The 13290-nt window shown below is 62.9% G+C and overlaps 3 protein-coding genes across 3 annotated transcripts in view; 2 read left to right on the forward strand and 1 right to left on the reverse strand.

The window, feature by feature from the left end:
* Window positions 1–137: 137 nt before the first annotated feature.
* APBA3 (amyloid beta precursor protein binding family A member 3) lies at window positions 138–7047 on the reverse strand. Its single transcript, XM_038163522.1, has 10 exons — window positions 6028–7047; window positions 5538–5577; window positions 4989–5134; window positions 4763–4849; window positions 4060–4218; window positions 3537–3716; window positions 3118–3330; window positions 2034–2153; window positions 1156–1296; window positions 138–1060 (listed from the first exon to the last, which is right to left on the reverse strand). The coding sequence occupies exons 1-10, from the start codon at window positions 7015–7017 to the stop codon at window positions 989–991; spliced, it is 2148 nt and encodes a 715-aa protein (XP_038019450.1). The 5' UTR covers window positions 7018–7047; the 3' UTR covers window positions 138–988.
* A 34-nt stretch (window positions 7048–7081) lies between these two features.
* Window positions 7082–8310, forward strand: MRPL54 (mitochondrial ribosomal protein L54). The gene is made up of 3 exons (XM_038163537.1): window positions 7082–7306; window positions 7635–7791; window positions 8063–8310. The coding sequence occupies exons 1-3, from the start codon at window positions 7231–7233 to the stop codon at window positions 8193–8195; spliced, it is 366 nt and encodes a 121-aa protein (XP_038019465.1). The 5' UTR covers window positions 7082–7230; the 3' UTR covers window positions 8196–8310.
* Window positions 8311–9147: 837 nt separating this feature from the next.
* Window positions 9148–13290, forward strand: part of LOC119712371 (mucosa-associated lymphoid tissue lymphoma translocation protein 1-like) — a 5619-nt gene continuing 1476 nt past the window's right edge. Inside the window, exons 1-11 of the mRNA XM_038163474.1 lie at window positions 9148–9283; window positions 10091–10232; window positions 10403–10569; window positions 11069–11199; window positions 11311–11458; window positions 11771–11949; window positions 12060–12156; window positions 12302–12349; window positions 12444–12479; window positions 12842–13045; window positions 13194–13286. Of these exons, the coding sequence (XP_038019402.1) occupies window positions 10096–10232; window positions 10403–10569; window positions 11069–11199; window positions 11311–11458; window positions 11771–11949; window positions 12060–12156; window positions 12302–12349; window positions 12444–12479; window positions 12842–13045; window positions 13194–13286 (1240 nt within the window). The 5' untranslated portion in view covers window positions 9148–9283; window positions 10091–10095. The remainder of the gene's footprint in view (window positions 9284–10090; window positions 10233–10402; window positions 10570–11068; window positions 11200–11310; window positions 11459–11770; window positions 11950–12059; window positions 12157–12301; window positions 12350–12443; window positions 12480–12841; window positions 13046–13193; window positions 13287–13290) is intronic.

The raw sequence follows: 13290 nt of genomic DNA on the forward strand, positions 1-13290 counted from the left end.
CTGCTGGGCACCTCCCCTGCCAGTGGCCCTGTGTACAATGAGGCAGCGCAGGCGGACTCGGGGCCTGGGATGCACTCCCAGAGCTGAGCCTCCTCTGCTGCAGTCCCCCTGCAGCTCCTCTAATGCAGCCTCCCGTGTTTCCCAAAATTTTTATTTTTAGAGCAACCAAGCACACAGGCACAGCCAGGTCAGCACTGCTGCAGCCCTGGGGGCCCAGAGAGCTGTTCACAAAAAGGCTCGCAGCCCCAAACTCCCGGGATGTGGGGCTGGGCAATGCCATGTTCCCTTCTGCTGCTCCAAGGGCTGTGGCTCTGGGCCGGGCTGTGCATGCAGAGCAATTCAAGGCAGCACCAGAGAAAAGCTGAGGCAGGTTCCCAGCTTAGTTCAATGTGTCTAACAGAGAGTTTGCACCCCAACAGGCCTCTGGCTAAGCCATAGGAGTAGAGGAGGTGCCAAGAGTGCTTCTGCCCTTAAGGCTGAGTCTGGGAGTTGCTGGGTATCCCTCAGGGGTGCCAGTGTGCATCCATACATGGCTGTGCGGGGTCAGTGCTATACTGGGGCTGTGCTGGCTGAGCTCTGGAGTTGAGCTGTGCTTCCAGCACCATCTCCACCTTGGGAAAGGCACCGTTGGTGAGTGTAGAAGTACAATAGTCAGTGACTGGGTGGGGGGAACCCCATAGGGCCCCCTCTCTTCCCACAAGCACAAGGTCAAGGTGAGGGACCCGGTGCAGCAGCAGGCCAGGCACTGTGCAGGCAGCCTGAGGTGGGGAGAGGTAATTGGAGCAGGAGAGGTGGTCAAAGCGTGGCACCACAGGCCTTGATGCTGCTCAGGCATCAGCCCAGAGTGTCCCACTGTGTCCTGAGTAAAACCAAAGAGGCACAGACTTAGGCCCTGCTGAGGACTCTGCTGCAGGGCTGGCGTGGAAGGCAGAGCCAGTCCTGCCCCTGCAGCCTCGGGCTTGCTCCTGCCTGCCCCAGGCATGGTGGCTCAGAGGAAGAGGGGCTGTTCCTGCCCTGTCAGCAGACGGTATGTGGAGGCTGGCATGGTCTTGATGTGCACCTAGGAAGAGAGGCACAGATTGGAGACCCCAGCCTGGGCTGGAGGGTGCTGGTGCACAGCTCTGAGCCCAGCAGCTCCGTGGGGACCCAGCTCACCTCACTGACTGCCTCGGTGAGGATCTGGATGATCTTCTCGTGTGGCGTGGCCACCACGCTCTGCCCGTTGATCTCGATGATGCGGTGCCCCACGCGGATGCCACCCCGCTCCGCAATGCCCCCGCGCATCAGGCTGCAGATCTGCGAGGGGAGAGTGCTGTGAGAGCAGGGCTGTGCCCACAGCCCAGCCCTGTCACCACTGCTCCAAACCCTCACAGCCCTGTAGGCTCTCGGCCAGAGCTCTGCCTGGGGTGCACACTTCTTCCAGCCCCTGCGGACGCAGTGAGGGCAGGGATGTTCCTGTGCATTGCTGCCCACCAGAGTGATGTGCTGAGCTGGGGCCAGGGCAGCCCCAGGATTTTGTCCCCCAGCTGACTCACTGAACCCTCCTGCTCCCCTCAGGCTGGGGCTGCAGAGACGGAGCTGCTCCCTGGGGCAACAGGAGAAACCCACATCTCCACTGCTAGGGAGAGCACCAGTTGGTGTGCGAGGTGGCCGCGCCACCCACGCACCCAGCTCCCACTGAGCCCAGGAATGCCCCTCTCTGCCTTCCCAACAGAGCCACAGGAGAGCCCAGGGCAGGGAGAAGCTCGGGCACAGGGGACAGCAACAACTGTCCCTGAGGTCATGCCCAGAAAGCCAGAAAGAAGCCACCACCCTGAAAGCAAACAGCTACGGAGCACCGGGAAGAGTGATACAACCACCAGTGCTGCAGAAAGGCTGTGAGGAGCTTTTTTGCTGTGCACAGCAGAGCCCTGTGACCCCTCAGCCTGGGCAGGCACATGCAGTGTGGGAGCTGGGCACTGGTCCCTGGACACAGCTGGCTCTGGCTGTCCATCAGTAGACCCTGGCCCAGCTCCCATCCCACGGGCACTCACCACACCGTTCTCAACACAGAAGCCCAGCTGGTACTTGGAGTCAGGGCGTCGGATGACAGCCGTGGTGACAGGCGGACAGTGCACAATGTTCAGTGTCACCTCAGTCTGGTGCTTCAGCTCCTAGAAGGTGGGATGGGGCATGGTCAGATTTTGGAGAGCTATTCAGACTGGTTGAGGGGCAATGCAGTCCTCCTGGGGGAAAAGACAGACTCACACATGGACTTCTCTTCTGTTTTGCAACTTCCCCTGGTTTTCCCTTTCCCTGTCCCCTCACTGGCTTGGTACCACTGGTGGCTGCACCCCCTCCTCTAGAGACCAATGCCCCTTGCCCTGCCCTTGGCTCTGCCCCCCACCCCTTCCCCTTCTTAAGCTGCCTGCACCACGTGGTTGCTCACTTTCTTGCCAGATTCCCTTCAGCCACGTGTGATATAGCTTTGCTGAAATAAAACCTTGCAAAAAGGAGCCTTTCTAGCCTCTCTTGCTGAGCCAGCTGTGGTGAGCGTTGTGTGTGGATTTGACTGCGTTGCCTAAATGTTAACCCAACCTACTTTTCTACAGGAGAGGTTTGTTGGGAACAGATAATAGGCAGCAGCACCCACCATCCAACACCTGCATTGCTCACGCGAGGGCTGAAGATTAGCAACTTGTTTTCAATGGGGAAACTGAGGCACACAAAGGTATACTGCAAATGCAAATCCAGGGACAAGAACTTACAAACCCAGCCCAAGACATCCCTGACCCTGAGGCTATGCTATCCTTGCTTTCAGCTCCTTCCCATCCTACTGAGAGGTAGATGATGCAACAGGTTCCCTTCAGGACAGGTGCCCGCCTCCTCCTCCACCCTCCTTTTCAGGCGGGGCACAGCAAGTACACTCCCCAGCTTTGATCCTTTGTCCCCTGCCTTCCTCCAAGCACTCTGAGCAGGAACTACCACAGCCTGCAGGACAGGTATGACCTCTGTATCCCTGTCTCCAAAGCTGGGGGCCCCGAAGGAATCCTGATGTCACAGACACTCCCAGATCAGTCAGGCCAGTCCCCATCTCCCCCTTGGGGTGAGGCAGGAGGTCACCCTGCCCTGGCTCACCCGGATGATGCTCTGGCAGGTGCCCAGGGGCAGCCCCACCAGGCTGGTCCCGTTGACTGACATGAGGCGGTCTCCAATGCTCAGCTCGCCCGACCGCTCTGCGGGGCCCCCGTGCATCAGGTTGGCGATGACCACGGTGGGCAGGATGGAGCCCCAGCCCGACTCCACAATGGCGATGCCCAAGATCTCCCCCTTCTGCTTCTGAATGCACACCTGGAGGGAGAACAGGTGGGTTACGGTCACGACCTCCACCAGAGCCGTGGAGCACATGTCCCAGCCCACAGCTGCACGCACAGCTGGCTGGGATGGGGTCTGGTTTTGGAGGGAGCACCTCAGCTGCACAGGGAGTCACGGAGTGGATGACACAGAGGTGCCAGTGGGTCGCCCGCATTGTCCCCACCCCTCGGAGCAGCTCTTACATCCTTGCAGTTCTCCTGCCGGGAGAAGTGGGTCAGCTCTGTGTTGTAGTGCTCCTGGTCCTCCAGGGCACGGCTGTACTGCCGCGGGCTCAGCTCGCTGGGGTCGATGCTGTTGGCCTCCAGGAAGCGCTGGTAGGCCACGCCGAACGCCTGCCCGATGGCCTGGGCGATGACCTGAGCCTGGAGAACCACAGGGGCTGTTCCTGCCTGTGCCTCAGGGCTGGAACCAACAGCTCCCAGTGCCCTGCAGTGCCCAGCACAGGAACTATCCTTGGGAGCTCCAGGGTGTCCGGGCTCCTTCCCTGCTGGAATGGGCCCCTGTGTGGAGCCAACCCTCCCCACCACTTTGCTCGCTGGGGCTCTGCGCAGCACGAGACGCTCAGGCTGGGCTTCTGCCTCTCCCTAGTGGGGAGGGAGGGGTCTCTGCTGCAGCCCCAGCCCAGAATACTCAGTTATTACACTCGGATGGGACTCAGGTCCCCAGGGCCACCCGCCCGTGCCAGGGACCCATGTGCTGCCTCACATCAGGCGAGTGGAAGACGTGGCAGATCATCTTGTAGAGCCGCTTCTCCTCTGCCGCCTCCGAGCGCCGTGGCAGCTTCCGGCGCGCCATGAGCACCACGAGGGAGCCAATGTCGGCAATGTAGGAGATGGTCTGGAGGGAGTGGTCCATCATGGCCTCCTGGCAAGGAGAACAGGCAGAGAGTTCAGCTCCCTCGGGGCTGTCAGACCACATGGGCACCGCAAGCCTGCTGGCACTGCAAGGAGGAAGGGGTTGGCTGCAGTGCTGGGATGTGGCACAGCTGCCCAGCACACGCTGGGCAGAAACCATGTCTGTGCCAGAAGGTACACACAGATCCCTCATCAAGGACTCATTTGTGTCCCTGGGTGTCGCCAGGGGACAAGGCAGCTCTTCCCTCTTGCTATAATGCAGAAACTAAATCTGAGGCAAAGAGCTCTCGAGATTTCAAGCCTAGGTTCCCCAGAGCTCAGTCTGGGTTCCCAGCAGCTCCACAGGGTGCAGGTTGCATGGGAAGCCTTGTGCAGCCACACAGACAGACAAGGACATGACACAGGATGGCTATGAAGTGCCATGTCCCCACCCAGACATGTGTCCTCATCCATAGGCTATCATTGGGCAAGACCCTGCAAAGCTGAGATCCTGAGACCAAACAGGAATGTTGAAGCAGCCACAGAGCCCTGTGGTTACTGCTGTTCCTGCTCACCTGAGTGTCAGCAGTGAGCACCTTGATCCTCTGTGTGGAGACAAACAGATCCACCTCCGTCATGGGCTGGGATTCCCCCTCGGGTGCCTGCAGAATGATGGAGAGGTCACAGGACCCTGATGGGACCCAGCCCCACAGCCAGGTGCCCTCAGGCATATCCTGGGCACTGCCCCACACCCAGAGGGGGCAAGGCTCGGGGCAGCCATGCCCCTCATGCGTCCTGCACCTTGATCCTGTCCACAGCCTCCTGGGCCTGTGCCATGCGGACGCTGGTCGGGGGGTTCCTCTCTGAGGCCAGCTGCGTGGAGCCCAGGTATTTGGCCCCAAAAATCACACCATCCAGCAAGTCCTCTGGGTCACAAGGGCCTGGAACTGAGGTGTTAGGAGGGACTCAGCAGAGGCTGCTCCCCCAACTCTGAAACTGGGGATACCAACTCCTGCTGCCTCGTTAGCTGCATTCCTGCACAGTGAAGCAGCTCAGTGCTTGGTACAAGGGCACCTGGCATCACTAGGGGACCAGGGCTGCTTCCCTCTTCCCTTGGGAACACATGGCATCCTTTTCCTCAAGTATACCCCCTCCCTGATCCCTGACACACCTCCATTTCCTCAGCAAAGGCTCAAACAAGCCACGTGGACCCTGGTGCACCCGCTCTGCGTGGGAGCAGAGCTGCTGCTCCCTCCCTAACTGGGACCCTGGACCACACCCATTCAGGGTCAGAGCAGGTGGGGCAGGACTCCTGGATGCTCTTGCTGCTCAAGAACAGAAGTAACTCACCCTCTTTGAAGGCTGGGCAGGATGATGGGGATTCCTTGTTCTGCAAAGCAATGAGAGAGCAAGTGAGGCTGTGACTGGGACCTCAGGGATTTAGCCTGCCTGGCCCTGGAGCAGTGGGACAGCAAGGGCAGACTGTCCCTGGGGATGGGGGGAAATGGCATAGGGTCCCAGGTTTGGACAGAGAGGAAAAGGGTCCTGGGGCTGGAGGGGAAGATGGCACAGGATCCCAGGACCAGAGGGGCTGTTCGGACCCACCAGCCTCTGCCCCAGGGCACATATGAATCAGCCAGCCATGCAAGCATGCATTCAGGGCCAAAGCTGGTACCGAGGGTCTTGTCTGGGCAATCTCACAGCACAAGGCCCTGTAAGACCTGAACAAAGTCGTCCCCGGCTCTCCTTTGCCCTTGTCCCAGACCCCAGGAGGGATCAGAGCCAAGGGGCATGTCCTGGCTCTTGTTGCCCCACCGAGCCCAAGGCACGGTGCACTCACGGTCACAGCGCCCTGAGGTGGCTGCTCTGTCCCAGGCACCAGAGCGGAAGGCAGGGCTGCCCACGCCGGCTCCGGGGAACCTTCCCGAGCACCCTCACAGGCAGAATCGTCCTCGCAAAGCCCCTCTCTGTAACACCAGCTGCCAGAAGGTTCTTCCTCTGAGCTCTCTGGCCTCCCCAGCCCTTCAGGCTTCCCCACAGCGGCTGGTTCCTCCTGAGCCTGCAGCATCTCCAGGTTGGTCCCAGCCAGTACATTGGAGTGGGCCAAGGGGGTCTCAGTGCCAGCCTCGGGCAGTCCCCCCTCGTAGCACAGGAGGCTCAGCAAGTCCTCCCGGTCAGCCTCGGCGAAGAGCAGCCCGTGGCAGGGCCGGTCGCAGGCGGAGTGCTGCGGGCAGCAGGGACGCGTCGCCAGGCCCCGGCCCGTGGCCACGTGCAGCGGGCACGGCCGGCACCTGCCCGGGCACTGCCCGCGGCCCCGCCGGGCACCAGCGCCCGAGGGGGCTGGCGAGCCCTGCTCTGGGGCGGGCGGGCAGTCACGGAGGCTGGGGTCGAAGGTCTCAAGCTGAGCCAGCAGCCCTTGGATCTCCGAGGGCTCGTCCTCCACATCCTCGGTCCACTCGGCCCTCGGTGCGGGGCCAGCGCGGGGCTCGGGGGTCTCATCCAGCTCCATGCCTGCGGGGTCAGCGCTGCTGAGGGCCCGGGGGCGCCCCGGGCCCCGCGGGGCGCTCCCGGCGCCGGGCTCCCAGCGGGCAGAGCCCTGCGGCACCCCGGGCACCATCGCCCGATCCGAGCCCCGGCACAGCTCGGTCCGTCCGCCCGCGCCTCCCGCCAGCTCCGGGGCCGCGGCAGGCCCCGGCCCCTCCGGCCCGGAGCCGCTGCCGGGCTGCGGGGGCGGTACGGGAGGGCTCCTCCGGCCGTCCGCCGCCCACACAGCGCCCAGGGGCGTCCGGTCCGTCCTCCGTGTCCATGGCCCGCGGCTCCGCGCTCTCATCGCTGCCGCCGCCAGGGGCAGGGAGCGCGGCCGCCTGGAAGTCCATGGTGGTGCCGGTCTCCATGGGGGCCAGCGGCCCGGGAGGGGCCCGGGCCGGGCAGCCGCGGTCACTACCGGCCCCTCGGCCGGGACGGGACGGTCCCGCCGCCGTTTCCGTTCGCGCTGCGCAGGCGCGGCCCCGGTCCCGCCCCGGTCCCGCCGTGCCCCGCGCCCATGGCCGCCCGCGGGCTGCTGCGGCTGGCGGCGGCTGCGCTCCGCGCCCCGGCCCGCGGCTACGCCAAGAAACCCGGTGAGGTCCGCACGGGCATCGGCCCCGGCCCGCGCTCCTCGGTGTCGTGTGTCCCCCCGTGTGTCCCCCTGTCCCTCCGTGCCTCGGCCCCGCGCTTCTCGCCCCTGGTACCGGCCCTGCCCACGCTCCGGGCCCCGTGCCCCGGTCCCAGGGCCCTCCCCGGTGGTGCCGCCGGCCCAGCTCCATTCCTCGTGCTCCCCACTCTCACCCGGCTCCGGTCACTGTTAGCGCCCCGCGATGCCCTTGCCCTCGAGTCCCATCCCTTCCCCTGCCTGCGTCCTTCACCCCCGGCACACCCCCCGCCCTCACCCTGCTCATTTCCCCACAGCCGCCAAGGCCAAAGGCAAGGGTGCGCCGAAGGAGGCGTTGAAGGGGCCGGAGGTGTGCACCGACCCCACCATGCTCGCCACCCATGCCATGGGGGTCAACTACTTCAAGGAGGGTCCGGAAGTGGCCCTGAAGCCCGAATCCGAGTACCCCGACTGGTGCGTGCTGCCCCATTCCCCTCTGTGTCCCAGAGGTGCCATCCCAGGGGCACAGAGCTGGGTAAGACAGACAGGGAAGTGTTCTGCGAGGAGGCAGGCTGCCCCTCTGCAACCCAGACACCTTCCTCAGGGTCAGGAGACAGGTGTGGGTGCACTGTGGATGTGGAGTGAGGGATCGGCACATCCTGGTCACTCACGTCCATTGCTCCGTCCCATGCTTGTCCCTTTGTCCTCCTTCCCGCAGCCTCACATCCTCTGCATTCACCCCTAGGCTCTTTAAGATCCACCTCGGCCCCCCCAAGAAGCTGGAGGAGCTGGACCCCGACTCACTCGAGTATTGGAGGCGCCTTCGGAAGTACAACACATGGCAGCGCAACAGGTTGAAGAAGGGCAAGAAGCTGTAGGTGCTGCTGAACTTGGGGCGTCCCTGTGTGCCAGCACAAGTGGCATTGGGACCTGCCCTGGCTTTTGGTTTCTTCTACTTGCTGTAAATAAGAAATAAATCTCTGGTGAGGTTGACATGTGTTATAAAGGCTGTGACAACCCCAGATCCTTTGCAGGCTCATGCCGAGGGCTGAGGCAACACAGGCCACAAGGTCTCAGTGTGTTTGTTAGTACAGCAGCTCAGGTTTTGGGTCATAGAGAGAGCCCACACTGCACACGGGTCCTGCTCCATCACTGCCTGTACCATGGTGGCTGGGGCTGAGGGCTCCGTGGGGATGTGGGGTGGGGAATGACCCACCCGTGCCACTGTGTCCCTGGCCAGTGGATCTTGGGGCCTGAGCAGCCTGTGCTCCCTGGGGCTGGAAGGATGGGGGCCGGGCTTTGGCAGTGCTGTGGGACAGCAGGCACGGTGAAGGGGGGACATGGTGGCCTGCTGCAGTGCCACCCCGACACCATGCTCTCTTTGCCTCCTCCAGCAGCAGGAGCAGTGCTGCTGGGATGCCAGGGCTTGGATGGGCTGGATGGTGAAGGCAGGGTCTTCCCCACAGCAGCGGGGGCCTCACTGCTCTATCTCTGTTTCTACTTGGGCAGCTTCAGCCTGGCAAAGCCCAGCAGCTTCCCCTGGCCTCGGTTCTGCCTGTGTATTGGGCACTCCTGGCTGAGAGGTGCCACAGTCACCTCAGCTCACCTCCACCTTGGACTCACTGCCCTGCAGCTCCTTCTGGGCTCGAGTTGGGCTCTGGGGAAAAGAGGTGCCTGTGGGTTCCTGCAGTGAGGAAGGGACAGTGCAGCCTCTGCCTGGCCTGGCGGTGGCCTGGATGCTGTGTGCCCTGTGACGGGGTGTGCCCAGCTCCCCTGGGGCTGTGGGCGGGGGGTGGCAGCTCTGCGCCCACGTGCTGCACAACAGGAAGGAAGAGGGAGGGAAGCAGAAGTACTGTGCTGCAGCGCGGGGGCGATTTTGGGGGAGATTTTGGGCTGAACCCTCATTTCCTCTGTGTGGGGCTCAGTGCACAGCCTGGGAGCTGATGGGGCTTGGCCATACCCTGCGGTGAGTGCCCATCCCTGCCGGGCCTGCAGCTCACCCTCCCCTCACCACCCCCAGTGTGTCCAGATCCCAAATCAGCGGCAGGTGAGCAGACGGAGCACCTGGGTCCCTGTCCTCTGTCTTGGAGCCCCCTGCTTGGGTGAGTGTCACCCAGCTGCTCTGGGCAGCTCAGTCCTGGGGACAAGGGCCCTTTTGGGGTGGGTTCTTGGGAAGGGACCTGAGGGGAGGAGGAGGGAACTGCCCCATCCAGATGGTTGTGTCACACAACCCTTTCCCAGGATTCAGGGCAAGCTGAGCTGGGTTCCAGTCCCAGGACCCCCGTGTACCCTATGCTGACCCCCCTGTAGGCCCCTCATGGTGGCTCCAGAGCCACCATGCAAAGGCCTGGTGACAGCAGGGGGGCTGCTGCTGCCCCACTGGGGACTCTGCCAGGAGGAGAGGGGTACTGGGGCCCCATTCTCTGGGTCATCTGAAAGGACAGGGAAGGTGACGGAGGCTCTCCCCTCCTTCTAGTTCTGTGGACCCCCTTCCATGAAGGTCCCTTTTCTGGGGCCAGGCTAAAGTACCCTGGCTCCTTGCCCAAGGCTGGGGGGTGAGTGGAGTCCCCTGTGCCACGCAGCTCGCAGAGTGGCAATGTGTGTCATTCCTGGCTGGCTGCCGGGGGCCAGGTCCCAGCACCTCCTCGGGCTCCTGACACCGGGGATCTCATTGTTCTCCCCTCTGAGTCACCCTGTGCCCAGAGAGGCCCGGTGGGGCACGGGGCCTGTCACCCTGTCACCCGCTGACAGCTCGTCCCCTCGGCGTCCCCAGGAGCGATGGGGGACTGGAGCATGCCCATCGGCTCGCTGGGCGAGGAAGCGGTGGCCCGGCTGTGTGAGCTGCTGGATAACGCCGGCCGGGGCTGGCGTAAGCTGGCCGAGCTGGCCGGGGCCGAGAAACGCTTCAGGTGCAGGTAGGGCTGGGGGAGCCCTGCGGGGCTGTCCCAGACCGGGTGACCACGGGCACAGCTCTGCCGGGGGCTGAGCGAGGGGCGCACGGGTCGGTTTTCCCTCGGGGTGGATGGGAGCCCGGCCCGGGGGCTGTGGCTGGGGCTGTGGCTCTGACGGCTGCGGGCGCTCGCAGCGTGGAGGAGCTGGAGATGTGCTCGCTGAAGGTGCTGGAGCCCCGCGGCAGCCCCACGCAGTGCCTGCTGCAGCTCCTGGCCGAGCGCGACTGCACCCTCAGGTACCTGCTGGGCTGCCTGGAGCGCATGGGGCACGAACAGGCCTGCCGCGTCCTCAGCTCCGCCGGTACGGACGGGCAGCGGAACCGCGGGCTGGAGGGGAGCACCGGGGGCAGGGGCTCGGCAAGAGGAAAGGGGCATGGGGGTGAAGAACAGGAATTCTTGTTGGGGATCTTGCTCTGGTAGCAAAGTGCTGGGCAGGCAGGGTGGGATGGGATAGGGATAGGTGCACCAGGATGAGATCGGATGGGATGTGGTCTGATTGGATGGGACAGGACAGATTTGGACAGCATGGGATAGGATGGGATGGGATAGGGTAGGATAGAGCAGAGTGGGATGGGATAGACTGAAACAAGATGAGATGTGTAGATGGGATTGCACTGAATATGCCAGTGGGACAAGGTGGGATGAAATGGTTGGGACTGGACAGAGGTGTGGGATGTGATAAGATGGGCTGGGAGAGGAGCATCTGTGGTGAGTGGGGGTGGGGCAGGACAGGATGGGACGGGATGGTATGGGGTGGTGCGGGACTCAGCCAGCCCAGGCTGGTCTCTCCGCTCCCACAGTCCAGGATGTGATTCGCATCACGGTGCAGCCCGAGTCGCAGGTGGTGGCGGAGGGGACACAGGTGTCCCTGACCTGCTGTGCAACTGGCCCACCAGGGCTCACGTACCAGTGGTTCTGTGGGAGGCAGGAGGTGAGGTCCCACTGTGCCACACCGAGCAGGGGCCCCACACCCTGGCTGTGGTGAGGGACCTGCATGAGTAAGAGGAGGCACATTACTCCTTGGCCTCCTCCTGTCTTGTAGGTGCCTGGAGCCACATCCCCAGAGCTGGTGATCGACACAGCTACTCCCGCGTGCCAGTGGTACATCTGCCGGGTGAACTGTGGGGCCGCCTTCACCTTCTCCAGGTGGGCTCATGTGCAGGTGGAGAAGAGCAGCAGCCCCAGCTCAGGTGGGTCTTGAGATCCCTGTCCCTGGGCTGGCAGCTATGGGGCACCACTTGCCTAGCTGGGACATCTCCTGCAGGGCACCTCTTGTCCCATCAGGACAGGGATAGGTCCTGAGTGGTATAATTTCTCATGTAAGGCCCTGGCTCAGCTGTGAAAGTCCCTGGGGTGATGGTGCCCACAGAGGAGTCACATGCCTGCTGCCTCATGCCATCCATGGATGCCAGGGCCTGTGGCTGCAGAACCTGGGGCCTGGAGCAGTGCTGCAGAGTGCTGCCATGGCCGGGTGCCTAATTTGACACCCTTCCCTTCCTCAGCCAGTGGCTACTGCCCGAGCATGGCTGGGCTGCAGATCCTGCGGCAGCCGCGGCCGTGCCGCCTGGCTGAGGGGGACACGCTGGTGCTGGAGTGCAGAGCCATTGGCAACCCCCCACCCCAGTACCAGTGGTTCAGGAACCGGCGCCCTGTGGAAGGGGCGCAAGCACCCCAGTTCCAGGTATGGAGGGACCTCTGGCATGGCACGGCATGGTGTGGCATCGCACAGTGTGCCACAGTGCAGCGTGGTCCGGCACACTGCCCCAGCCTCCTGCTCTGCCCTGCTGGCAGGTGAAGCTGGTGACAACGGCTGAGAGGGGCAGCTACTCCTGCCACGTGTTCAACCTCTTCCATGAGGTGTGGAGCCAGGAGGTGGACGTGGAGATTGGTGAGGGCCCCAGACAAACCTCTGTGACCCCCCCACCTGCTCTGTTCCCAGCAAAGCCCTCATGGCTGCATAGTTTTGGGGGGACTGCAGCCCATGCTGGGAGGTGATGTCATACATAGGGTCCCTGACATCCCCTCTGCCATAGGCCCACGGCTCTTCACCTCTGGAGGCTCCTGGCAGGAGGTGGATGGAGGTAGGTGGGAGCAGAGTGGACAGGTCTGTGCTGCTCTGCCCACCATGCTCCGCTGGCACTGAAGGACCATGGCACAGCATTTCTCTCCTCCCAGGCTCTCTAGAGCATGGCAGCCCTGGACAGCTGTACGGTAAGAGCCTGCCCAGGAGGGACTGGTGGCCCTGGGGGGCTCTGACTGTCGCCAGTGTCACCATTGTCACCCCATAAGGCTTTACTTGGCCAGGAATGCTTTGGGTGCAGCATACTGGAAGAGCAAAACAGCAATTAGGAGAGCAGATCAGCACCTTAACCCTCAACCCAAATCCCCAAACCTAGCTCTTACCCATAACCTGAGGATTCAGGGATCAGCGAGGCAGGGATGCCATAGGGTACCTTGGTACCCAGGGACCGTGATGCTGGCCAGAGATGGGTGTCACCTCTGTGGGCTGTGGGCAGTATGGAGAGCAGGTGTGTTCCACTCTGTAACAACACCTCCCTCTCCTGTCCTTGCAGCCACGGACAAAGTGGCGCTGCTGATTGGCAACATGCACTACCTGCACCACAAGCAGCTGCAGGCGCCCATCGTGGATGTTCACGCCCTTGGTGCCCTCCTCTGCCAGCTCGACTTCAAGGTGGTGTCACTGCTGGACCTGCGCAAGGCTGAGATGCAGATGGCCGTTGATGAATTCCTCCTTCTCCTTGACAAGGGTGTCTATGGTGCGACAGCACCCGCCAGGGTGGCTCCAGCCCAGGGGGAGCCGGGTGGTTTTATGCTGGTGGAGTCTTGGGGTGCAGCCAGGCAAGAAGCAGGTGCTGGCAGGTCAGGGGATGTCACCATGTCACCTGGCCTCTGTTCCCCCGGCAGGTTTGCTCTACTATGCCGGGCACGGCTATGAAAATTTTGGCAACAGCTTCATGGTGCCCACTGACGCACCCAGCGCCTACACGTCAGAGCACTGCCT

The sequence above is a fragment of the Motacilla alba genome, chromosome 28 (assembly GCF_015832195.1).
Source record: "Motacilla alba alba isolate MOTALB_02 chromosome 28, Motacilla_alba_V1.0_pri, whole genome shotgun sequence".
NCBI lineage: Eukaryota > Metazoa > Chordata > Aves > Passeriformes > Motacillidae > Motacilla > Motacilla alba.